The sequence below is a fragment of the Lepus europaeus genome, chromosome 5, assembly GCF_033115175.1.
Source record: "Lepus europaeus isolate LE1 chromosome 5, mLepTim1.pri, whole genome shotgun sequence".
In the NCBI taxonomy this organism is placed as follows: domain Eukaryota; kingdom Metazoa; phylum Chordata; class Mammalia; order Lagomorpha; family Leporidae; genus Lepus; species Lepus europaeus.
The window spans coordinates 894917-918951 of NC_084831.1; the positions used below are offsets into that span (position 1 = coordinate 894917).

General features: G+C 67.7%; 3 protein-coding genes across 5 annotated transcripts in view; 1 reads left to right on the plus strand and 2 right to left on the minus strand.

The window, feature by feature from the left end:
• The window catches only part of MORN1 (MORN repeat containing 1), a 36087-nt gene extending 27621 nt beyond the window's left edge, over positions 1-8466 (minus strand). Inside the window, exons 1-6 of the mRNA XM_062193317.1 lie at positions 8418-8466; positions 8112-8183; positions 6564-6662; positions 5555-5665; positions 4792-4882; positions 4349-4436 (exon numbers count right to left, since the gene is read on the minus strand). Of these exons, the coding sequence (XP_062049301.1) occupies positions 4349-4436; positions 4792-4882; positions 5555-5665; positions 6564-6662; positions 8112-8183; positions 8418-8466 (510 nt within the window). The remainder of the gene's footprint in view (positions 1-4348; positions 4437-4791; positions 4883-5554; positions 5666-6563; positions 6663-8111; positions 8184-8417) is intronic.
• A 289-nt stretch (positions 8467-8755) lies between these two features.
• On the plus strand, positions 8756-19123 carry RER1 (retention in endoplasmic reticulum sorting receptor 1). 2 transcript variants are annotated; one of them, XM_062190310.1, is made up of 7 exons: positions 8756-8894; positions 13144-13231; positions 14521-14625; positions 16642-16741; positions 17060-17138; positions 18140-18275; positions 18545-19123. In XM_062190310.1, exons 2-7 carry the CDS (start codon positions 13151-13153, stop codon positions 18632-18634), a joined length of 591 nt encoding a protein of 196 aa, XP_062046294.1. In that variant the 5' UTR covers positions 8756-8894; positions 13144-13150; the 3' UTR covers positions 18635-19123. The 2 variants fall into 2 exon arrangements, with proteins under 2 accessions (XP_062046294.1, XP_062046295.1); XM_062190311.1 differs by lacking the exon at positions 8756-8894 and adding an exon at positions 12141-12287.
• A 134-nt stretch (positions 19124-19257) lies between these two features.
• Positions 19258-22862, minus strand: PEX10 (peroxisomal biogenesis factor 10). 2 transcript variants are annotated; one of them, XM_062190308.1, is made up of 6 exons: positions 22730-22862; positions 22569-22649; positions 21857-22236; positions 21198-21373; positions 20979-21114; positions 19258-20502 (listed from the first exon to the last, which is right to left on the minus strand). In XM_062190308.1, the coding sequence occupies exons 1-6, from the start codon at positions 22836-22838 to the stop codon at positions 20434-20436; spliced, it is 951 nt and encodes a 316-aa protein (XP_062046292.1). In that variant the 5' UTR covers positions 22839-22862; the 3' UTR covers positions 19258-20433. The 2 variants fall into 2 exon arrangements, with proteins under 2 accessions (XP_062046292.1, XP_062046293.1); XM_062190309.1 differs by having other exon boundaries at positions 21198-21411; positions 21820-22236.
• Between the last annotated feature and the right edge of the window lie 1173 nt (positions 22863-24035).

Below are 24035 nucleotides of genomic sequence, written 5' to 3' on the forward strand. Positions count from 1 at the left end.
GACAGAGTGAGGGGCTCTGCAGGGCCCACAGCGCGACCGACGCCTGGGCGGCCGGGGCCGCTGCTCTGTCCTCGCGGAACCAGGGGCCCACCCCACCAGGAAGGAGCCCACGCAAGCGTTGTGGGGAGCCGGTGTGCACAGCTCTGGTCCGGCACCAGGTCGGTAGGAACGGACCCAAGGGAGCAACGTGACCAACGTGACAGCCCCGGCTCCCTTGTCAATCAGTGTTGCACACCTGAGCCCAGGGGGCCTCGGTGGGTGGGCAGATGCGCGGGAACACGCCGGAGGCCCCGCTGCCCACACCTGGCTTGGGGTTCACGAAAATGAGACCGAGTGGAACAGGGGACCGCTCAGATGGGGCTGGCAGGGAGGGGACCTGCTTGGCCCAACCACGGCTGCAGCCACACCAGCGGCTCTGGGTGGTGCGGGGCGGCCTGCAGACGCTCCCCCTCCCCCCCCAGGCTGGCGCACGACTTCCTCCTGCTGCTCCTATGGGCACAGCCACTCGGCCCCCGGGGGCCCCTGTGCCGTCCCCACCACAAGTAAGCCGGTCTGGCAAGGACTGGTCCCTTCCCCAGCCCAGGGGCGCCTTCCGGTCACGGGCAGCGCCTCTGCCCGCCCCGCTGCTTGCTCTCGGGGCCGCCTGCCCCAGCACCGCCCCCCGCGCTCGCCTCGGGCTGCTGGCCTGGCTCAGGCCCTGGCCTGGGCGAGGGAGCCTTTCCCTGAGGCAATGCCCCCCGCCCAGTGAGATCCTGCCCTGCCCCGACCTGTCCCCACCATGGCTCTGCTGGGCGGACACGGCCAGACTTCCCACAGGCTGCCACCGGGGAGCTTGAGCACCCCAAGTTCTCAGGCCTCTGTCATGTGCACCCCCGGGGTCACCAGCCCCACACCCTGGCCTGTTCTCTGGGGACATGGAGGCTGCGCAGGCCCTGGCCTCTGGATCCCTCGGCAGCATTCCTGCAGCCCAGGTGGGTGGGGGGAGGAGGGGGTGCCCGCAGGTGAGGACGCCCGTGAGGCTGCCACCTGCTCCCTGCCTGAGCAGGTGCCCCGAACAGCAGGCTCCCCCGGGAAACGTGGCCAACGCCCGCGGAGCCGGGAGCCAGCACAGCCACGCGGGCCGGAGACGCCTGGACGTGCACACAGCACGTTTCCTGAGCCGAGCACGGTGGCCTTCAGAGGCGTCCACGGCCCCGTCCGGCTCCTGTCAGACCCCTCCCCAAGGGGCACCACCAGGCTCCCCCTGAGGCTGAGCTGGGGGGAGCACAGAGACCCACAGAGGCTGGCAGGGGACGGGGCCTCTCCTGGTCCCCAGGAGGGGCTGGTTTTGGTGCCCGGTCCCCTTCTTGGGCACGGGGTCCCGTCACTAACAAGGGAGAGCTTCTGGAAGAACCGAGTGTTCGAGGCCTCGCCTGGGGGCGCCAGCAGCCCGGTGCTACCCACGTAGAAGACAAGGACAAGTGCGCCCTCGGCTGCCACATGCAGTGGGCGTGGCTCACGTCTGGTGCTCACGCCCATCAGGACGAGAGCAGAGGCCGAGGAGCCGACCGATGGCTTCCTGGCACCTCCACCCCTGGGTCCGGGCAGGAGGGAGGAGGTCGGGGCCTATGAGACCTGCACACCGCAGAGCCCGGAAAGAGGGAATTCGGCTCCTAGGGAAGGGGCGGCCTCGGGGGCCGGGGCGGCACAGGCCTCAGCCTAGAAGGGAGCATGGCCGGGACGGCTTCAACGGTCACCTCCCTTCCGCGGGGCGCCCCTTTCTTGCCCACTCTGAGTCGCCCCCTCGCCGCCTGGCAGCAGGCGGGACCACCAGCTCCCTCATTAACCAGGGGCCCAGCGACAGACTCGATCATGACTTCCTCTCGCACAGACAGCGGTGTGGAAACCGCGGCGGCCTCCCCGCGGGCCGACAGACGCTCTGGCCTGTCCTCTGGGCCTCGGACGCCCTTCCCCGTCCAGCGTCCCATGGGGCTGGCTGGGAAGAAGTTGCTCGTCCGGCCACTCCTGCAGGCCACAGCCCCAGAGCCAGGGCCCAGATGCAGGCGGGGGTACGGCCCACCCGAGCACACGGCTGGGGCTCCTGCCCAGCCGGGCGGCGGGCCTGAGTCACAGGGCCATGGGCAGCCAGCAGCGGACGCGGCTCACGGCCCCACAAAGGGCTCGTGTGGAACTTGCGGCTCTGGCGCCAGCAGGAGAAACCGTTCCAATCCGGGAAGCCGCTTCCCGTCAGCCCGCGGGGCAGGGGCTCAGCCCGGGGCATTTCCGTCCCCTCTGGCCAGCCTTCGCCCGAGCCGCAGGCCAGGCCCAGGCTCGGGCAGGCGGTCCGCGGGGCCGGGCTGCCCCCTGGTGGAGACGCCGAGCCTGGTCCCACCCCGGCGCATTTTCCAGTGCTGCACAGCTGGTGACCAGTGGGCAGCCAGGGCCCGGACAGCTGCTGGTGCTGGGGTGGGGCCAGGCCGCTCTACCCTGCTCCGTGCCGTCTCCCCTCCCCACAGCGCTGTGTGAGAACACACGTGGGCCGGCGCCGTGGCTTAACAGGCTAATCCTCCACCTTGCGGTGCCGGCACACCAGGTTCTATCCCGGTTGCCCCTCTTCCAGGCCAGCTCTCTGCTGTGGCCCGGGAAGGCAGTGGAGGATGGACCAAGTGCTTGGGCCCTGCACCCCATGGGAGACCAGGAGAAGCACCTGGCTCCTGGCTTCGGATCAGTGCGGTGCGCCAGCCGCAGCGGCCGTTGGAGGGTGAACCAACGGCAAAAAGGAAGACCTTTCTCTCTGTCTCTCTCTCTCACTATCCACTCTGCCTATTAAAAAAAAAAAAAAAAAAAAAAAGAGAACACACGTGAAGGGCACAGGCCAGAGCCTGGCACCCAGGACTCTGGTGTCGGGGGTGGCACACGGGGCTCCGTCCATGCCCTGTCAGGCTGGAGGGTGCCCTGGGGTGGCAGACGGTTTGTGCCGGGGCTCAGCTGCAGGCCGTGTCCACGCGGGCTCCCACGGCCCACGCCCGAGCGCCTGGCCAGGGCTGTGCTGTCGGGAGGGGCCTGCTTGCACAAGCAGGGCACGGAGGGGGCGGCTGGGCTCTCTGCAGCCCTCAGCTCCCAGGGCCCCTTGCTTGCCGTGCTCTGGGTGGGAGCTGGGCCCTGGGGGCAGCAGGTGCACTGCCCACGGTGGGCGCCAGGGGACGGCAGGAGGGAGGCTCATGTCTTCCCAGCTCCGGGGCGCCGGGGCAGGTAGCCTGGGGCCTGTGCTGTCCACTCCCCGGCTGGCCTCCCCTGGACCCCCTGTGCTTCAGCCACAGCCTTTCCGTGCAGCTCCAACTCGGGAGGGGCTGCACCTCCGAGCCCCGAGGCCCCTCTGGCCACTGGAGGAACCGGGCCACCAGAACAGCGGCTACGGCGACGTCAGCTTTCTCAGTACCACCAGCGCCGCGCTCCAGCAGTCTGAAGGGCTGGACCTGTCCCCTCTCCCTGTGAGGCCCCTGGACGCTGGGGGGACCCCCGCCCTGCCCCAGGCTCTGCCGTAACCAACAGGTGCAGCGGCGCTGGGCCCCGGGCCCCGGGGCTCCCCAGCAGCACAGGGGACGGCCTCTGTGTGGGGCCCAGAGCCCACAAGTCCACGCCGCCGAGCACGTGAGCCCCGGCGCCCACCCTCCCGTCCTCCGTGGCTGCGCCTCCTCGTCCCCTGCCCGGCTCTGGGACGCCCAGCTCTGTCGTCCTGGCCTCGGGGCTGCCTGGCACCTGCACCGTGTGCTCCCGCCTGCCTGGCTCCCGGCTGGGGACACAGGTCAGCAGGCAGGCGGCCTGCATCCCCCCACTCACTCTGTAAGTGTTCAGACCACCAGGTGACCAAGAGCTCGCGAGGACGGAAGAGGGGGCGCCTTCACCAGCTTACCCAGGGGGCCGCTGGGAGCCCCGGGCACCGCCCACAGGCTCCTTCCCTGGGCCCGAGCCGCATGCCCACAGCCGTGCACTCAGCTCCGGGAGGTGGCAAGGTCGGGGGCCGCGGGGAGGCACCGGCAGGGGCCTGGGAGCTGAGGCAGCCCCGCTGAGCCCTCAGCCTTCTTGTCACGGAGTCTGGAGGAGACCAGAACACGCCGCCCCGCCCAGGCCCCCCGAGAGGCCGCCCTCGGCTCAGGGGTAGGACGAGCACGCCCCCTCCCCGGGGATGCCCGGCACGCGTGTCGGCCGGCTTGGGTTTCCTCTTGTGAACCCGCCGTTGGGACCGGGTCCATCCCACCCGAGAGCTGACGTGGGTGGGAGCTCATCCCCGCCCCCATACAGCTGTGCCGGTGGCCGTCCCTCGGGGACACTGCTGGGCAAGGCCCCTCCCTGAGGGCGTCTCCAGTACCTTGTACGTGGAGCCGTCAGCACGGCACAGCACCCCGTGTCCCTGACGCCGGTCCTGCACCCAGTCACCATCGTAGCTGTCGCCGTCCCTGAGGGGACGCGCACAGAGGCTGCACTCAGCCGGGCACCGGGTGGCGGTGCTGACTCAGACCCGCGCCCCCGGCCGGCTCGGCACCCACCGCCACAACCTTGACTGAGGCAAAAATAGGCCCTGAGCAGATGGCCCCGGGGGAGGGGACGGGCGGGGGCACGCAGGCCCTGGGGAGCACCGCGCGGGCTGTGGCGGCGTTGGGCCCAGGTGTCAGGTGGGGGAGCCGGGCCGGCACCTCTGCCACTCAAACCCCAGCTCCTGCAGCTGCGCCCTCCCACCCGAGGTTTGGGGAGGGCAGTGGTGGGCGGGGACCTCGCCCCAGAGCCAGCCCCGCCCACAGCCCGCGCACTCACTTGGACAGCAGGTGCCCCTGGCCGTGCTTCCTGTTGCCATGGAACGAGCCCCGGTACACCTGTCCGTCCCGGTCCACCAGACAGCCGTGTCCTGGAGGAGGGACGACAACCTTGGCCTCCTGCCCCGCCAGGGACAGACCCACCCCTGGCTCCGCCTGCCGCCTCGGGGGACTCTGCTCAGCGCCCTAGACGTGGGGGCTGCTTAAGAGGCAGCTGGGTGGGCTCAGGACCTCCCCCAGGGGCCAGACTGTTCTCCCGGCCACAGGCCCTGGCACTGGGGCTGGTGGAAACAGCCCGGCTCTGGCCCTCAGAGCCCGTGTGTGTGTGTGTGTGGGGTGGCAGCAGTGAGCCGGATCCCACAGACGCCCGGGCGTCCACGTCATGGCGTGGCGTGCTGAGTGATGCCAGGCCCTCCCAGGGCACTCGGGTCTAGAAGCAGTGGCCGGGGGACAGGGCAGCCGAGCTGCTGGGAAGACCTTGGGGACCATGTCGGGCAGGCCCAGGTCCAGCTGCTGACCCCAGGTTGTGAGCACAGTGCAGCGGCTGTCCGCCACCCAGCAGCAGGGCGCCAGGGTCACGGGGTCTGGGGCGGAGAGAAGCCCCCTCCCCAGCCCACTCCGCCGCCTGCTGCTTTCTGGAGATGGACGACGGCACTTCCAGGCCACACAGGACGGGCGCCTTGTCAGTCTCCAGACCCAGGGACCTGGTGGGCCTCCCCCAGGGTGGCTTCCCCCCGACCCCCGCACCCGCGGCCGCTCAGCACCTTCCCTGGCGCCCTGGACGAGCTCCCCCTCGTAGCGTCCCCCGGCCTTGTACTCCATGACGCCATGGCCCTGAGGCTCCCCCGAGACAAACCGTCCCGAGTACGAGTTCCCTGTGCGAGAGGCGGTGACGCCGGTCAGAGACGGAGACGGAGACGGAGCAACCGCAGCCGGGACGGCCGGCCGTGGGGCCTGCGGTCAGGATGTCCACACCCCTGGGTTCCCCTCCGGCTCTGCTAACGTGGACCTGGGTGGCAGCGGTGACGGCTCACGTGTGGGTCCCCGCCACCTCCTGGTTTGGGGCTGGCCGAATCCCAGCCATCGTGGGCATCTGGGGAGCGAGCCAGCAGGTGGGGGGGAGCATTGAGGGCTGAAGGCTGAGCCCCAGGAGGGTGGAGCCGAGTCTCCTGGGGTCCCCGGCAGTGTCCCCACCAGGGCTCCATGGGGCCGAGGCAGCCTTAACCGGAAAAGGAGACGAAGAGGAGTCTCTTTTTTCAAAAAAAAAGATTTTTTTATTTATTTGCATGTCAGAGTCACAGAGAGAGAGACAGGGAGAGGGAGAGACAGAGAGAGAGAGAGAGAGAAAGAGAGATCTTCCATCGCTGGTTCACTCCCCAAATGGCCACAACAGCCAGGGCTGGGCCAGGCTGAAGCCAGGAGCCAGGAGCTCCATCCAGGTCTCCCACGTGGGTGCAGGGGCCCAAGCACTTGGACCATCAACCACTGCTTCCCCAGGGGCATCAGCAGGGAGCTGGATTGGAAGTGGTGCAGCCGGGACTTCAACCAGTGCCCATGCAGGATGCCGGCATGGCAGGGGGAGGCTCAGGCCGGGAAGGCTAATCTTTGTCTCCACAAAGTCTCCTGGGGGGGGGGGGGGCGGACCCCTCCCTGGGCCAGACCCTTCACGGCGTAATGGCCACCCGGGCCGTGGCGCCCTGTAGCTGCCGTGGCCGGCCTGGCTGCTCGCTCTCCCTGGGGGGCGTCTGGGTGTACGGGTGGTGGGACGCTCACCTGACCAGGCCCAGTACCGGCGGCCCTCGCCCGTGATCTCTCCGTCCACAAACTCGCCTTCGTAGTAACTCCCGTCTTTGAACAGCAGCTTCCCACGACCTGGTCAAGAAACCCCACGGGGACGCCCCCCTCTCACTCCAGCTCCCGGGAGGCGGCGGGGAGGGGAGACGCCGCCGGAGCCCCTGGCTCCTGACTGCAGCCCGGCTGGGCGCTCGGGAGCTCCCTGTCTCTGTCCCTCTTCCTAGTAAGTTGGAAGTGACCGGGCCGGCGCTGGGGCGTGGCGGGAAAGCCACCGCCCGCAGTGCCAGCGTCCACTTCCGACCCAGCTCCTGCTGTGGCTGGGAGAGCCGTGGGAGGAACCCAAGTGCCTGGGCCCCTGCACCTGCGGGGGAGACCGGAGGGAGCTCCTGGCTTTGGATCAGCCCAGCTCTGGCCGTTGGGGCCATGTGGGGAGTGACCCAGTGGATGGAACACCTCTCTCTCTGCCTTTGAAATAAACCTAAAAATGTCAAATCTAAAAAAAACCTTGAAAACATTAAAAACGAAAGAAATTGGAACAACGGAGGCAGCTGTGAAGACGCCTGCCCCCAGCCCCCTCCCCTCCCCTCCAGCTTCTGCCCCTGGGTCCCCAGAACCCCCCTCCCCTTCCTGTGCCCCCCCAGAACCCCCCAGCCCCCTCCGCCTCCCCCTCCTGGGCCCCCCCAGCCCCCTCCCCTCCTCTCCCCTCTGGCTTCCGCTCCTGGGTCCCCCAGAACTCCCCTCCCCCTCCTGGGCCCCCCTCAGGACCCCCCAGCCCCTCCCACTCCTGTGCCTCCCCAGCCCCTCCCCCTCCTGTGCCCCCAGCCCCCTCCCCCTTCTGCTCCTGGGCCCCCCAGAACCCCCTACCCCTCCTGGGCCCCCCACAGCAAACCCCAACCCCTCCCCTTCCTGTGCCCCTCAGAACCCCCCAGCCCCTCCCCTCCCATCCGGCTTCTGCTCCTGGACGCCCCCAGATCCCCTCCTCCTCCCCTCCCCCTCCCCTCCTGGGCCCCCCCAGCCCTCCCCCTCCTGGGCGCTCCAGAACCCCCTAGATCCCCTCCCCCTCCCCTCCGGCTTCCCCTCAGAACCCCCCAGCCCCCTCCCCCTCCTGGGCCCCCAGCCCCCTGCCCTCCCCCTCTGGCTTCTGCTCCTGGGGGGCGGCAGGTTTTGGCTCAGGAATTTGGGGGGTGCACCAGCGGCTGGAAGACCTGTTTCTCTGCTTTACAAATAAACCAAACCTGAGTTTTTAAAAGGGGGAAACCCAGCGGCCTCCCCCTCGCTGGTCTAACCCGCCCCCTGCACACCTGCCTGAGCCGCGCGCCCAGAGCACCCCGCTTTCTCCCAGAGTGGCAGGGGACCCCGCGCTCAAGGGGAACCTCCAGGGGCGCCTGCCCACCACGGGCTCTCACGCGCGCAGGTGCACCGAGAGCCAAGGTGAGCATCCCGGAGGGCGTGGGCCCGACCCACAGACGCGGCAGCGCGGGGCGCGGTCACGCGTGGGCAGCCCTCCCGCTCCGCCGCCGTCCTTACCGTGCGGCTTCCCTCCCCGCCACTCGCCTTCGTAGCGGAAGAAGGCGTTGGAGAACACGCGGACACCGTAGCCTGCGAGTGGACAGCGGGCGCGCGCGGTGAGCCGGCGGGCTTCTCCGGCCACGGCTCGCGGCGGCCAGGCCGGGTCCCGAGGGCCGGAGCCGCCCGCGGACAGCGCGGGCGAGACCAAGCGCCCACCCCCCAGCCGGGCGGCCAGGCCCTCGCCGCCGTCGCCGCGGACGGAGGACAGCGCAGGGACACGGGGCGCCGCCCGCCCGGGGAGACCGGTGGTCGCCGAGCCCTCACCGTCCCGCGGCGGGGGCCGGCGCTCGCTGCCGCCGCCGGCCGCAGCCATCTTGCCGCGGTGGGTTTCCCTGGCAACCGCCAGAGCCTTTTCCCATTGGCCCCTGGCCGCAGGGGGCGTGTCCCAGGGCGCGGGTCCTGGCCGAGTACAATCTCCGGCGCGGAGCGCGCGCGGGCCCGGAGCCAGAAGGCGCTACTGCGCGCGCGCGGGGCGTGACGCACTTCCGGCGCTCCGTCCTTCCGCCTAGAGCGCCGCCCGCCAACGGCCTTGGCGTCCGCGCCGGAAGCGGAAATGGTTGGAGCCCCGGGCCCCGCCCCCGCGGCCATCTTGGAAGCCCCGGAGGCGGTGCCGCGGAGGACGGAGCGGAAGTTCCCGGGGCAGCTTCCCGGAGCCCGAGCGAAGCGCCGGCGGCTGCTGCCCCGCCGTCCCCTTCCCGCGGCCTGAGGGACACCGCGGCCTGGCCGTCGCGGAGCTGCGAGGTGCCGGAGGCGGGCTGCGGGGCGCGGGGCGGGCCGGGCGGCGCCGCCTCCGCCGCCGTCCGGGCTGTCAGGGCCGCGGGCGGGGCCCCGGCGCGGTTGGTGGGACCACGAGGGCCGGGGGCCGCGTCCCGGAGCGCGGACCCGGGAGGGCCGATGGCCGCCGCCGCCCTGCGAGCCGGGCGTGACGGGGAAGCGGCTCCCTGGCCCCGGGTTAAACTTTGTGGCTTCGCGGCCAGGCAGGAAGGCCGCGAGGGCGCGGCTGCGCGGGACCTGGTGCGAGCCGGCGCGGCCTTGCCTGCTGGCGGGGCCGGACGGGGCCCGGGGCCCGGCTCCTTCACTGCCCGCGCGAGGGCGGGAGGTGGGTCCGAGCGCGGCCGCGGGGAGCGGCCAGGCCGGGAGGCCGTGCGTGTGCGTGTGTGTGAGTGTGACTGTGGGACTGTGTGTGTGTGTGTGTGTGAGTGTGACTGTGGGACCGTGTGTGTGTGTGGGGGGGCTTGTGGGACCGTGTGTGCGTGTGTGTGTGTGACTGTGTGACCGTGTGTGCGTGTGCGTGTGTGTGGGACTGTGTGTGTGCGTGTGCGTGTGTGTGTGAGTGTGTGTGAGACTGTGGGACCGTGTGTGACCAAGGCTCGTGTGTGACTGTGTGTGTGTGTGTTACTGTGGGGACCGTGCGTGTGTGTGCGTGTCTGTTGGGACCGTGCGTGTGTGTGTGTGGGACTGTGGGACCGTGTGTGCGTGTGCGTGCGGCTGTGCGGCTGTGACCATGTGTGACCAAGGCCGTGTGCGACTGTGGGACCGTGTGTGTGTGTGCGTGTGAGACTGTGGGACCGTGTGTGCGTGTGCGTGTGTGTGGGACCTGTGCGTGTGCGTGTGTGTGTGAGTGTGTGTGAGACTGTGGGACCGTGTGTGACCAAGGCCGTGTGTGACTGTGTGTGTGTGTGTTACTGTGGGGACCGTGCGTGTGTGTGCGTGTCTGTGGGACCGTGCGTGTGTGTGTGTGTGGGACTGTGGGACCGTGTGTGCGTGTGCGTGCGGCTGTGCGGCTGTGACCATGTGTGACCAAGGCCGTGTGCGACTGTGGGACCGTGTGTGTGTGTGCGTGTGAGACTGTGGGACCGTGTGTGTGTGTGTGTGACTGTGGGACCGTGTGTGTGTGTGCGTGTGAGACTGTGGGACCGTGTGTGTGTGTGTGTGACTGTGGGACCGTGTGTGTGTGCGTGTGAGACTGTGGGACCGTGTGTGTGTGTGTGACTGTGGGACCGTGTGTGCGTGTGCGTGTGAGACTGTGGGACCGTGTGTGTGTGCGGCTGTGACCATGTGTGACCAAGGCCGTGTGGGACTGTGGGACCGTGTGTGTGTGCGGCTGTGACCATGTGTGACCAAGGCCGTGTGAGACTGTGGGGACCGTGTGTGTGTGCGGCTGTGACCATGTGTGACCAAGGCCGTGTGGGACTGTGGGACCGTGTGTGTGTGCGCGTGTGTGTGTGGGACTGTGGGGACCGGTGTGTGTGTGTGTGTGTGCGCGGCTGTGGGACCGTGTGTGTGTGTGTGGCTGTGGGACCGTGTGTGCGTGTGTGTGCGCGGCTGTGGGACTGTGGGACTGTGTGTGTGTGTGTGTGGGACTGTGGGACCGTGTGTGTGTGTGTGCGTGTGGGACTGTGTGTGTGTGTGACTGTGGGACCGTGTGCGTGTGCGGGACTGTGGGACGTGTGTGTGTGCGTGTGCGCGGCTGTGTGACCGTGTGTGTGTGGGGGGGGGGGGGGACTGTGGGACCGTGTGTGCGTGCGGCTGTGCGGCTGTGACCGTGTGTGACCAAGGCCGTGTGCGACTTTGGGACCGTGTGTGCGTGTGTGTGCGCGGCTGTGTGACCGTGTGTGTGTGTGTGACTGTTGGACCGTGTGTGTGTGTGTGTGGTGTGTGACTGTGGGACCGTGTGTGTGTATGTGGGGGGGACTGTGGGACCGTGTGTGTGTGTGTGTGCGGCTGTGGGACCGTGTGTGTGTGTGTGCGTGTGTGACTGTGGGACCGTGTGTGCGTGTGGGACTGTGTGTGTGTGTGCACGTGCGGCTGTGTGCGTGTGTGACCAAGGCCATGTGCGACTGTGGGACCGTGTGTGTGTGTGCGCGCGGCTGTGCCTGTGTGTCTGTGTGACCGTGTGTGTGTGTGTGCGTGCGGCTGTGGGACCGTGTGTGTGTGTGTGCGCGTGCGGCTGTGGGACCGTGTGTGTGTGTGTGTGTGCGTGCGGCTGTGGGACCGTGTGTGTGTGTGCATGCGGCTGTGGGACCGTGTGTGTGTGTGCGTGCGGCTGTGTGGGACCGTGTGTGTGTGTGTGCGTGCGGCTGTGGGACCGTGTGTGTGTGCGGCTGCGGCTGTGGGACCGTGTGTGTGTGTGCGGCTGTGTGACTGTGTGTGTGTGCAGCTGCGGCTGTGTCACTGTGGGACCGTGTGCGGCTGTGCCTATGTGACCGTGTGTGACCAAGGCCGTGTGCGGCTGTGCCTGTGCCACTGTGGGACGCTGTGTGGATGTGTATCCGTGACTATGACCGTGTGTGTAGGGCCATGTGACTGTGTGACGCTGTGGTGTGGCCATTGGAGACTGTGACCATGTGCGTGACTGAGGCCGTGTGTGCGGCTGTGTCACTGTGGCTGTGTGAGGCTGTGTGTGCGGCTGTGTCAGTGTGTGGCTGTGTGGGGCTGTGTGTGCGGCTGTGTCACTGTGTGGCTGTGTGGGGCCGTGTGTGCGGCTGTGTCACTGTGTGGCTGTGTCGGGCTGTGTGTGCGGCTGTGTCACTGCGGCTTCAGGCAGAGTGGTCAGATGCCTGTAGCCATGCAGCTGTCAGAGACCGGAGGTTCTGGGCCCGGCCTCCCTCCTGGTAGTGCCTGGCGCGTGTGCGCTGCACCACATGAGCGAGCCAGGAAGCGTGTCCTGCACACTGTGGCCTCGTGGAAGGGCCAGAGCCACATGTTTGTTTGAAGGCAGAGTGGGGGGAGAGAGAGATCTTCCCTCCGCCGATTCCCTCCCCACACGCCCACAGCAGCCTGGGCCGTCCTCTGCCTTCCCAGGCGTGTCGGTGGGAACGTGGGTCAGCCAGCCCTGCGATCTGGGATGCTGGGGTTCCAAGTGGCCGCTACACTGCCAAGTGTCTCCCCCCCCCCCCCAGGGGCTTGGGAAAGCATCCACTGCACACCCTGGGCCGCGTCTTGGGGCCGGCGAAGTCCGACGTCTCCGGAGGGGCTGGTTCGGCACCGCGGGGCTCAGCCAGAGATGGGTTCTGGTTTCAGCCGCACCAGCAGCTGCCGACTGGCTCAGAGCCTCCGCTTTCTCCCCGTGCACCCCTGGGGGGCTGCTGCCTGGCACAGCCACACCTGACGGACCAGGAAGCGGAGCCTGGGGTGGGTCTGCCCGGCCGCAGGCCGCCCCGCGGTGTCTCAGGCCCTCCCCCTGCATCTCACCTTGGGCGCCGCTTGGGGGCGGAGCTGTCCCCTGGCGTGGACGTGTGGCTTCCACTCTGAGGCACATTCCTGCTCTGTGGGGATCAGGTGGGGTGATGGGTGTGGCCTTCGGCAGCTGGGTTCTCACCGCTGGGGCAGCTTGTTGAATAGTGGAGAGGGTGGGCTGGCGCCGCGGCTCACTAGGCTAATCCTCTGCCTGCGGCGCCGGCACCCCGGGTTCTATCCCGGTTGCCCCTCTTCCAGGCCAGCTCTCTGCTGTGGCCCGGGAGTGCAGTGGAGGATGGCCCAAGTGCTTGGGCCCTGCACCCGCATGGGAGACCAGGAGAAGCACCTGGCTCCTGCCATCGGATCAGCGCGGTGCGCCGGCCGCAGCGGCCATTGGAGGGTGAACCAACGGCAAAGGAAGACCTTTCTCTCTGTCTCTCTCACTGTCCACTCTGCCTGTCAAAAAAAAAAAAAAAAAATAGTGGAGAGGGTCGCCGCCAGTCGGCACGTGAGAAACGGCACAGACGGACTGCCCGTGTGCCGGGGTGGCACTGTGCTGTTCACGGAGGTGAGGCCTGGCCGTGGGAGGACGGCGTGCAGAGGAGCCGGGCAGCACCTGCGGCCGTGGCGGGGGAGCCTGTGCGTGCTGCCTGGGGGGTCCCGGGCCGCGTCCTCGCCGTCCGCCACGGCCCCTGCCTGCCGGTTCCTTCTGAACAAGGCCTGCGGGGACAGGAGATGCTGAGCTCGTGGCGGTGAGCTGGGCGGCCTTCCACCCCGCGGCCGTCTCGTGAGTGTCTGTGTTCTCTCGCAGTGGCAGGATGTCCGAAGGGGACAGTGTCGGCGATTCGGTCCACGGGAAGCCCTCGGTGGTGTACCGATTCTTCACGAGACTCGGACAGGTGGGTGGTCGGGGCGCCGAGTGTGCGTGGGAGAGAGCGCTGACTGGGTGGTCGGGGCGCCGAGTGTGCGTGGGAGAGAGCGCTGACTGGGTGGTCGGGGCGCCGAGTGTGCGTGGTGGGGGGAGCGCTGACTGGGTGGTCGGGGCGCCGAGTGTGCGTGGTGGGGGGAGCGCTGACTGGGTGGTCGGGGCGCCGAGTGTGCGTGGGAGAGAGCGCTGACTGGGTGGTCGGGGCGCCGAGTGTGCGTGGGAGAGAGCGCTGACTGGGTGGTCGGGGCGCCGAGTGCGTGGGAGAGAGCGCTGACTGGGTGGTCGGGGCGCCGAGTGCGTGGTTGGGGGAGCGCTGACTGCTCTCCCTGGAGCTCTGAAGGTTGGGCTCAGACATCGGGCGACATCTTTGCTTGACCCCAGGCTTGCGCTGGCAGAGGGGCCGGGCTGGCTGTGCTGTGCTGTGCTGTGAGGCCGCCACGGGGCGGAGGGTTTGGGTGTTGGGGGCCACGCCTGCTCTCAGCCGTGTCTGTGTGTGGGGTGTTTGTTTACTTTATGAATCAATAAAAACACGAGAACCACTCTTAGCTTGCAGGTGGTGTCGGCACGGTGGTGGCCTCTGCTCCGCTCTTGCTGTCCCCTCCCCCAGCCACCGTGTGGACGAGGTTGCTGGCCCCTGCGCCCGAGTGCGTGGCTGTAGCGTGGGCTCAGGAAACGCAGGTCACGGCCGAGAGATGGGCTGACGCTGGGCTTCGCGCTGTGCTCGACCCTCGGTCTGCACGGCTGAGTCGCTGGGCGGGGGCAGAGCTACTCGGTGTTGTAATCTTTGGATTTTTGAGTTGAAACAGCACACGCAGAGCTGCCTGCCGAGGCTGGGCGAGGAGTCGGGGTGTGCTTTGTACTCACGTTCGCGGTTTTCGTAAATGGAGATTGAAAAGGACATTTGCAAATTAACATTAAAAACGTGTGTGTGTGCCGTGTGTCCGTGCGCCCCTCAGAGCACGCCGCCCCGGGGGAGCCCGGGTGGGACGGCGACGTGGGTGTGCTTTCTGCGTGGGCCGCGGCAGCGCTCCCGTGGGGGTGCAGTTGGGGCTCCTCCGTGGCCCCCGAGTAGGTGTGGAGTTGCTGCTGAGAGGTGAACCTGCTTCAGGACTCTGCAGGTTTGGGCTGTGCAGTCGCTGCGTGGTGCTGAGGCGGGTGTGCGAGACAGACACGAAAGCGGCCACGGCAGGAAGGACGCGAGGTTGGGTGCGGTGGGAGGTCCCGGGCCCACTTCATGCCTCTGACCTCTTGTCTCTCCAGGTTTACCAGTCCTGGCTGGACAAGTCCACACCTCACACAGCGGTGCGATGGGCCGTGACGCTGGGCCTGAGCTTTGTCTACGTGATCAGAGTCTACCTGTTACAGGTGGGTGCGGGCCGACCGACGAGACTCGGCGGGCTCCGTGGTGCTAGTGTGGTGTTGGTGATGCAATTTGGTTTCAGGGAGATGGTTGCTAATCGATTATTTTTCAGTCAGGCACTGAATTTAGGGAACATTTCAGTGACTGTCTTTAAAGATGTATTTTATTTGAAAGGTAGAATTACAGAGAGAGAGGGAGAGACAGAGACAGAGAGATCTTCCATCTGCTGGTTCACTCCCCAGATGGCTGCAACAACTGGGCCAGGCTGAAGCCAGGAGCCAAGAACTTCCTCTGGGTCTCCCACGCAGGTACAGGGGCCCAAGCACTTGGTCCATCTTCTACTGCTTTCCTAGGCCATGGCAGAGAGCTGGATCGGAAGTGGAGCAACCGGGACTTGAACCAGTGCCTACATGGGATGCTGGTGCTCCAGGCCAGGGCTTTAACCCACTGCGCCACAGCGCCGGCCCCTTCTAGATCTTTGCAGGCCTGGAGATGAGGTTCCTGGTCTGTGTGTCCCCAGGAGGGCAGGGCAGGGCCCTTGTCCACGGTGTTTTCTCATCTGGAATGTGAGCGGTGCCTCCTCGTGCTACCAGGATTGAGGATGAGGGTCCTTGTGGTGACACCTTGGCTCCCTGGGCTCGATGGCGCATCCAGGACTGTGGACCGCACACTGGAACTCGCTCGTGGCTGGCTGGCTGAGTGAACCCTGGCGCGAGGACAGTGGGCCTTTCTGTGGTTAATGTGATGTGTCTGCGGTTAACATGGATGTCACAGCACTTAGTTTTGAATTTCATTTTTTTTGAAAATTTTTTTTTTAAAATTTTTGACAGGCAGAGTGGACAGAGAGAGAGAGAGAGAGACAGGTCTTCCTTTGCCGTTGGTTCACCCTCCAATGGCCGCTGCGGCCGGCACACCACGCTGATCCGATGGCAGGAGCCAGGTGCTTCTCCTGGTCTCCCATGGGGTGCAGGGCCCAAGTACTTGGGCCATCCTCCACTGCACTCCCTGGCCACAGCAGAGAGCTGGCCTGGAAGAGGGGCAACCTGGACAGGATCGGTGCCCCGACCGGGACTAGAACCCGGTGTGCCAGCGCCGCAAGGCGGAGGATTAGCCTAGTGAGCCGCGGCGCCGGCGAATTTCATTTTTTAATGTGTGACTTGGTTCCTTCTCTGACGGGAAGATCAGGGTTCAGATGGGGCGGGGTGCAGCTCCGGGTTGGTTTGCCCGAGGGAGCAGCCCTCAGGGCCTGCCCTGCTGCTCGAAGGGACGTGGGCGTCAGATCGGCTTTGCAGTCCAGGACCTCATCTGACTTGAAAGATGTTCAGGCAGAAAAGGATTGTTTATATGAAAAGGCTCAGGCCTCTATAGTTAGTAATGCAGCCCTGATCTCTATGGGAAAAACCTGATGCTCTTGAACATTGTGTTTAATCCAGAACCAGAGACCGAAGTCCCGTCTGTCGGTTCATTCCCCAGGTGCTCACAGTGGTTGGGCTGGGCTGGTGCTGGGCGCTGGGCGCTCTGTGCTGTGTGCTGTCTAGGTTTCCCGTGAGGGGGGCAGGCACCCAGCTACCTGAGTCTCACTGCCGCCTCCCCGGGTGCCCTAGCTGGAGCTGGGGGCCACACAGGGGTCACACCTAGCTATCCGTGTGGGGCAGAGGCGTCCTGAGCCGCGGTTTGACTTGGGGCATTCGGGGTCTCCCGGCGTCTCCCTCTCTGCATTTCCCGACGAAGGCTTTGCTTTGTAAACCTGTCTCTGATTGCCTGGTCTGGGCAAAGCCGCGACACTCGGCCCTCTTCAGCTGTCCGCCGGGGCTGCCGCCAGCGTCCTCCGAGGGCGGCAGGGTGCCTGGCTGAGCCCGTGGCCTCGGCAGTCACAGAAGTGCTTCTGCCTCTCGAAGGTTCGGGGCCTGGGGTGACCGTGTTGGTGTCCCGCGTTTGAGACAAAATGGAAATGACCGCTGCTCGTGTCCGACTCCACCCCCGGCGGCCGGGCTGCTCACGGCGCGTCCCCTGTGTTGCAGGGCTGGTACATCGTGACCTACGCCTTGGGGATCTACCACCTCAACCTCTTCATAGCGTTCCTCTCCCCCAAGGTGGACCCTTCCCTAATGGAGGACTCAGGTAGGGCGAGCCGCGCGCCGCATGGTCTCTGCTTGCCTTCTTCCGGCCACTTGTGGCAAATGTTGGTTTGGTTTGTGCTTTCTGTACCTTAGTGCCACACAGCTGACGAGCGGCGTGTGTGCGGTGGAGTCTGTCACTTAAAGTCCTTTTCCTTAAAGTCTGGTGCAAGTCTTCGGAAGCAGTGAATTCACGCCGTGGACCAGGCTCCTGGGCGCTCTGCTGCGAGGCCCTCCAGTGCAGGGGTGCTCGGGGCGAGCTGGCGTGTGACGCGGGTGACAGTGCTAGGAGCGTCACCGGTGCCCGCCCTCTGCCTTTCAGATGACGGCCCGTCGTTGCCAACCAAGCAGAACGAGGAATTCCGCCCCTTCATTCGAAGGCTTCCGGAGTTCAAGTTTTGGTGAGCTGACTCTGCCGGTGCTCACAGGCGCTTGTGCCGGGAGCGGCCGCGAGACCCGAGAGTAGACCAAGTCCTGTCTTTAGCCTGCAGTCCAGGCTTCTCAAAGAAATGAGTTGTGTGCGGTCTGTGACGTTCACCCAGAGGTGACCTGAGGAGACCACAGGCTCCTGGGGCAGACCCCCCCCCCCCGCCCCGCAGCTTCCCCTCGGCTTCGTGTTCTCACCAGAGCTGGGAGCCGCCTCTGGTGCTCTGCAGGCCACGCCCCCGCTCGGGGCCGCCCAGCCACAGCCACAGCCACAGCCACAGCCACAGCCACAACCACGTGGTGTACATGCAGAGCTGCAGAACTAGGGCCACCCCTGGGGACTGGCCCCTCTGCAGGCCTCGGGTCGGTGATGAGGGGTGGGTGCGGCACCTCGTGTGCCCTGGCCTTCCCGGCCGTCAGCCCCAGGAGCCCTGTGACCTTGTCCGTCTGCCTGTCTGGTGCTGTCCACTCGGCACCGCCCTTCACCCTGCAGCCCTAGTGCTGTGTGGGCAGACAGTGAGGGGGCGGGGGTCCTGGAAGCCGCCCGGGACCCTTTATCCCTCTGCAGGGAGCTGGGCTCAGGAGGGCGGCGTGCTGGGGTTGGGGGCAGTGGTGGCCACGGCTCCTCCCACACTTCCCTGTCCTCAGGACCTGCGTGGCTGCTAGGTGAAGGCCCCGGACAGCGTCTCGGAAGCTGTGGGGCCTGGGGCTCAGCGAAGGAGAGGGGAGCCTGGCTCCAGCGCGGCCATCTTAGACCCAGAGTGACAGTCGGGAGAAAACTTAGCTTCGGGGACCAAGAGGAGGCCGTGGTCACGTGGGTGCTTGTACTTAAGGCACACGCAGGCCCCACGTGCCAGCCGCTCCCCAGGGCTCGGCACGCGCTCACCTTCAGGTGCTCTGGGCCGCGGGTGAAGGCAGGAGCCACCGGCGGGGCTCTGGTGTGCACGGCGCAGGCGCTAACCCGTCTTTCCTGTAGGCACGCGGCTACCAAGGGCATCCTGGTGGCCATGGTGTGCACCTTCTTCGAGGCGTTCAACGTCCCGGTGTTCTGGCCGATCCTGGTGATGTACTTCATCATGCTCTTCTGTATCACCATGAAGCGGCAGATAAAGGTGGGCACGCCCGGGCCTGGGGACACCCATCTCCACGCTGGGGCCCAGTGCCTGTGGTCAGCTCCTCAGTCCCCCCGAGCCTGCCGGGGAGGAGAGCGGGGGAGGGGTCGTGTGGCTGAGGTCCCTGTGACGTGTCCCTGGGTCACCTGGGCGGTGCAGGCGGGGAGAGGAGCAAGCCACTGGGCCCTGGTGTAACGGTCACTGGCAGGGAAGATGGCACACGGCTGGCCGGGACGTGGGTTGGAGTGATGCGGTCTCTGTCTCCCCAGCACATGATTAAATACCGGTACATCCCATTCACGCACGGGAAGAGGAAGTACACAGGCAAGGAGGACGCGGGCAAGACCTTTGCTAGCTAGGAGCTGGACAGTCGTCACTCGGGTCTCGAGAGCGGTTTGGAGCCACTGTAACAAGGCCTTTTCTCTTCACATAAAGTAGTTGATTACGAGGGAGTTGAATTTTCTTTTTAAAAAGGAGCCTCCAATTATTTGTAACTGAAATACCAGGTTCTGGAAGGAACTGCACTTAAACCAAATTGCGTTGATTTGTTCCCTGTGATGTTCACGTTTCAAACGGAAGGAACTGTTGTCGGCCACAGGCTCGGGAGGCCGGGTGGGGGAGGCCAGTGACAGCCGTGGTGACAGTGGCTGCTCACGGCTCAGCCGCCCAGCTGACCGCACCGCCCGCCCCGAGCCGGAGTGTGGACGCAGCCTGCCGGGCGCCGTGCAGGAACTCGAGGTGACCTCCTGGGCGCGGGGGTCCCGCACGTCTCCTGAGCCCACGGCAGTGACTCAAAGCTCTGTTCTTAATTACCGCGATTGGAACTATAAATATATATTCTATTTTAATTGTTTGAGATTATTTTGGCGGGTTTCTCTGGTGCGTGGGGTTTGGTTAATTTACATGCAAGCAGGCAGCGGCCTGAGGGGAACCGCAGACCCTGCCCGCTCGCCGTCTCCCCGAGTGAAAACAACACAGACACTTCACTGCGGGACTTTAATTCCAGCTTTGGTGGTGTCTTCAGTGCCCTGGCCTCCTGGGGAGAACCCTCTGCCGACAGCACCACAGGTGAGGCCGCGGTGCGTGGGGACGCGGGACACGTGGGGACGTGGGACGCGTGATGCGTGACGACGGCTGCCCTGTGGGCTGTGTCCCCGCGGCGCCCGCCTTCACCTGCGGGCTTTCCGGCCGTCTGCAGGCCCGGATCTGAGCTTGAGGCCTCGCCAAGTCCTTTTCTGTTCCCAACGCGTCACCTGGGAGGACGTCCCAGGCAGCACCTGTCACCACGTCACAGCACTGGGCTCGCTCGTTTCCAGTGTGGTGGTGAATCTGGGAACACGGGTGTGGTACGGCGCTCGGGCAGGGAGGACAGGCGCCCGGCTGACCCAGGACAGGGAGCCTGGAGCTGCTCCACTTAGGTCAGGGCCGAGACAGCTCGGCCTCAGCCAAAAGCCAGTCCCGCGGAGGCGCCTGGCACGAGTGACAGGTGAGCAGAGATGGCTGCTGGGCACTTAACTGTTCTGAGTCTGCAGCTCGGGCCTCTGCACCCCACCCAGTCGTCCCGTGGGGTTCGTCTCTTAGATGCCCGTGGCCAGGTTCTGTCCCGGCAGTCCTAGACACCAGGAAGTACCGGATCGAGGCAGGCAGCCGGAGGTGGGGGGGTGGCTTCTGGGGCCTCGGCGCTAGGACGTCATCCAGTGCACTCAGCCTGCGCTGCCCACTCCTTCCCCGTGTGCGTGGCGGCTGAGACGTGGCGTGGTGTTGCCTGCGGTAGCACGCGCACTGCACGTCGTGAAAGGCTGGGGCCACGCCAGGGCCAGGGAAGAACTCGAGCTGCAGGGAGCCAGCCTCTGCCCACCACCCGGGGGACGCCTGCTTCCTCCAGCTGCCTGGCTCCCTTCTGACCACAGCCCCGTCCCCACGGACACTCAGGCCATGGCCTCTGTAAGCCCGAGGCTCCTAGTCGTCTTCTTGAAACAGGCAGGGGGAGGGGTCCTGGCTGCCTGGGGTGGGGGGAGGAAGAAACCCAGACCCTCCTCCGGGTGAGCTGCAGGGGGTTGACGGAAGGGGCAGCCGCGGGACAGAGAGGTGGAGCGAACATCCCAGACCCTGGTGGACCTCAGGCGCCTGGTCCTCCCCTCTGGCCCTGGGGGCGGGGTCAGCGGTAGTGGCGCAGGTACACCAGCCTCTGGGGAGCAAACTTCTCCCTGCACAGGGGACACTCCGTCTGCAGAAGAAGGGCCATGACCCTGGCTGTGGGCATGCGCCGTGGCTCCCACCCCCAGCCAGGACACAGCTGGTGCCTCCTTCAGCCCGGGACCAAGGAGGGGACGCTCACAGGCACGGCTGGCTGCAGGCCGTCACACACAGACCTCCAGGTTGCCCCGACAGCCTAGCTCTCAGAGGGACGGGATTAGGGTGCTCTCTCTGCTGAGGTGGAGCATGGCATGCTGGGAGCTCAGCGCCGGAACACAGCTGTGCCCTCTGCCGTTCAAAGCCCGGTGTGCGGCCCAAGCACTGGCCTGGCCAGGCCGTGAGGCTCCTGGGGCCTCACCTACCGGGCCACTGGTTCCGTCTGCTTTCACAACACGTGGACCTTTGACCCCAAGCGAGCCCCATGTGATGGCCGAGGACTCTGACCCTGGGAGGTGGCGCCCTGCCCGCCCTGCCGTGAGCAGGCCCTGGGCTGCCGGTGGTGCCCACCTTGGTGCCGCACCACTCGGTGATGCACTCCCAGCAGAAGAGGTGGCCGCAGGGCGTGGCTGTGGCGTGCCGGCGCTCCTCCAGGCACAGTGTGCACAGCGGGCTTCTGGGAACCGCTCTGTCTTCCAGGGAGCTCCTGGGGAGGGCGGGGTGCCATCAGGGTGAGCGCCCGTCAGTGTCCCCGGTGCCTGGGCCCGCCTGGGGAGGCCGCGTGTGCACCTGTGGTGGGACAGGTGGCGGTGCAGCCTCCACTCCTTCCTGGCGCGCTGCCTCTGCCGGAAGCCGTGCAGCTGCAGCCCCACGGACAGCGCCAGGTGCAGCAGGGACAGCAGCCCCAGCAGCCGGTAGCTCGCGCGGGCCCTCAGGTCCTCTCCAGGCAGGCGGCGGGCGCGGAGCTGTCGAGGCAGTCGGGCCCGGGCCCACCCCGTCAAGACTGAGGGGACCTGGCCTTGAGGTGCAGAGTCTCGGGGAGGGGGCGCCCCGCAGGAGACACCTCTGGGCATCGGTGCTGAGGGTCTGAGCCACAGGGCTGGACAGGCCAGGGACAGAGAATAACCAGTGCAGCCCCCTCGGAGTCCAGCCAGGCTCGGGAGACCCTGTTTCCAGCCTGTTACAGCGGCTCGGCAAACACCCTGACCGCTCAGGCGACCGCTGGGGTGTGTGGGGTGGCTGACTGCGGGGGGCCACCCTGCCCGGTCCTCGGGTCAGGCACAGACAGGCTGCCGGCGGGGACACTGACCCGGGACCAGGGACCCTACCCCTCGGTCAGGGCAGCGGGCGAGGGCTGGGGGGACCGCACCCCGAGCCCCAGCGGACCAGACCCGCGCCTCGGGTGGGGGGCGTGGCTGCGGCCCAGGGGTGGCAGCACCGCTACTTACGTACGTGACCCCCGTGAGCCTCTTGGCCAGGTGGTAGAAGGCGCCGTGGATGTAGAACCAGGCGACGTGCAGCCGCTGCAGGCAGGCCAGGCCCTGCCTGAGGACGAAGAGCGCCCGCTGCAGCGCCCGCCGCTGCTGCTCCGTGAGGGCGGCCGCCCGGAGCCGCACCCAGGGCCGCAGCCCGCGCCGGCCGCCCTGCGCCGCCCGGGCGCCGTCGGCCTGCAGCTCCTGCTCCAGGGGCAGCAGGGCCTTGTCCAGCGCGTAGGGCAGCACGGCGTGCAGCGCCACCAGGACGCCGCGGCGCAGCCGGGAGGGCACGCGCTGCCGGGACGGGTCCACCTGCACGAGGCCCACGTACTCCTCCCCGAGGGTCTGGTAGCCTGAGGAAGGGGCCGGGAGGGGCAGGGGTCGGGGCCTGGCGCGGGGCCGCTCCCACCGCCCCGGACTCGGGGACCTGGGCGCCCGCGGCTGCGCCCTCGGCCTGGCGCTGCCTGGTGCCCGCTGCCCAGGTCCCGCAGTGGCCCCCACGAGGCCCTGGGGTCACCCCCGCAGGGCTCTGCCCCCCGCTCCTCCCCGGGGCCCGCGGTCACCGCGCGCTGGACCCGGGCACCGCCGTGACGGATGCGCGGGGGCTTCGGGCAGGCTGGGCCGCGGGCGGGGGGTCCGCAGCCCGAGCGCCAGACCCTCGGCGGGCCGGCCCCGCGGGCGCTACCTGCGGCCGTCGTGAGGCCCAAGTAGGCCAGGTCCGAGAGCAGCTCGACCTCCCGCCGCCACTCCAGCCACCTCCTCGCCCCTGGGGAGACACAGGCCGGCACTCGGGGAGGCGCGGCCCGCCGGGCCGGGGGCGGGGGCGCGGCCCGGACCCCGCCTCACCCGCCAGGCTGTGCAGGGCGCCGCCCGCCGCGCTCCGCAGCTCGCCGCGGTACTGCTCGTCCTTCTGCGCCGCGCGCACCACCTCGGCGGGGCTGGCGGCTCGCGCCATGGCTGCCGGGCCCTGCCGGGCCACGCCCCGCCGGCGACGTCGTGACGGCGACGCAGCGCGGCCGTGGGCGCGGGCCTTGTGCGTCACGCTTCCGGGGGCGGGGTCGGATGACGGGCCCGGGGGCGGGGCCGCAGCCTGGCCGCCACGGGGGGCGTTCCCGCCCGCACCAAGCTCCTCCTCCCGCAGGAATGGAGAGGCTGGGGGCCCCCGTTCTCGGCCCTTCCCCGCAAGGCCCAGGGGTCGCCCCCGGTCCGAACGCGCCGCGGACAGCCCCGGGCGCGCCGGGGAGGGCGGGCCCAGCCGTCCGGCCTCAGGCGACTCTCGGGGAGGGACTGACCCCGCCCAGTCGCAAGCCCTGGGGAGGGACTGGATGCCCCCAGGAGAGGGGGCGGGGCCTGCGACGGAGGGGCGGGGCCTGCAGTGGGGCGGGGCCGGAGAGGGGAGGCAGTGGCTCGGGCGCGGCCAGGAGGAGTAGGCGGAGCCTGCGGCTGGGGCGGGGCCGGGGCGGGGCATGCAGCGGGGGCGGGGCCGGAGAGGGGAGGTGGAGGCTGGGGCGGGGCCAGAGGCGGGGTCCTGCTGAGGAGCGGCGGGCTGGGAATGCGGGACGTACAGTGGGAGGCGGGGCCAGGATCAGTGGGCGGGGCTTCCGCTGGACTCCCGGACGGTGGTCGGGCGGGAGAGGACCTGTTGTCCGTGCACCGCCCTGGGCCGGTCGGAGTCCCGGTGCGGCTGCAGGGCAAGGTCCGGCCTAGGCCCGAGCCGGGGCCTCCAGGCGGGCGGAGCCTCGGCCCGCCGTCTCCCGCGGCGGGCGTCTGGACCGTGGGGGAGCCGCGGGGCCAGGCCCGGGTCGGCTGAGGACCCCTGGGCTTGAGCGAGAGGTGGCGCAGGCGCTCGCCAGCCCCGGGGGCGCGGGGTCCTTGTGGGCCGCGGGGTGCGGGGCTCGGGTCCGGAGCCGGCGTGGGGTCAGCACCTGGAGCCGGTCCCGCGGGGCGCGTTGTCTGCACGACCCGCGGTTGTGATTCCGGTTGATTGATTGATTTGAGACGGAGAGAGGTCTTCCACCCTCGGGTTCACTCCCCAGGTGGCAGCCGGGGCCGGGAGCTTCCTCCAGGTCTCCCACGGGGGTGCAGGGGCCCAAGCACTTGGGCCATCTTCCACTGCCTTCCTAGGCCATAGCAGAGAGCTGGGCTGGAAGAG

Excerpts from the sequence above, each read along its gene's own strand:
- PEX10 (XM_062190309.1), bottom strand. The coding sequence starts at position 22,838 with ATGGCGCGAGCCGCCAGCCCCGCCGAGGTGGTGCGCGCGGCGCAGAAG. Across the intron at positions 22,650-22,729 it reads CGCCCTGCACAGCCTGGCGG|GGGCGAGGAGGTGGCTGGAG; the intron begins GTGAGGCGGGGT and ends GTGTCTCCCCAG. Across the intron at positions 21,115-21,197 it reads CGCCACCTGTCCCACCACAG|GAGCTCCCTGGAAGACAGAG; the intron begins GTGCACACGCGG and ends CGCCCTCCCCAG.
- RER1 (XM_062190310.1), top strand. The coding sequence starts at position 13,151 with ATGTCCGAAGGGGACAGTGTCGGCGATTCGGTCCACGGGAAGCCCTCG. Across the intron at positions 16,742-17,059 it reads TTCCCTAATGGAGGACTCAG|ATGACGGCCCGTCGTTGCCA; the intron begins GTAGGGCGAGCC and ends TCTGCCTTTCAG. Across the intron at positions 18,276-18,544 it reads CCATGAAGCGGCAGATAAAG|CACATGATTAAATACCGGTA; the intron begins GTGGGCACGCCC and ends CTGTCTCCCCAG.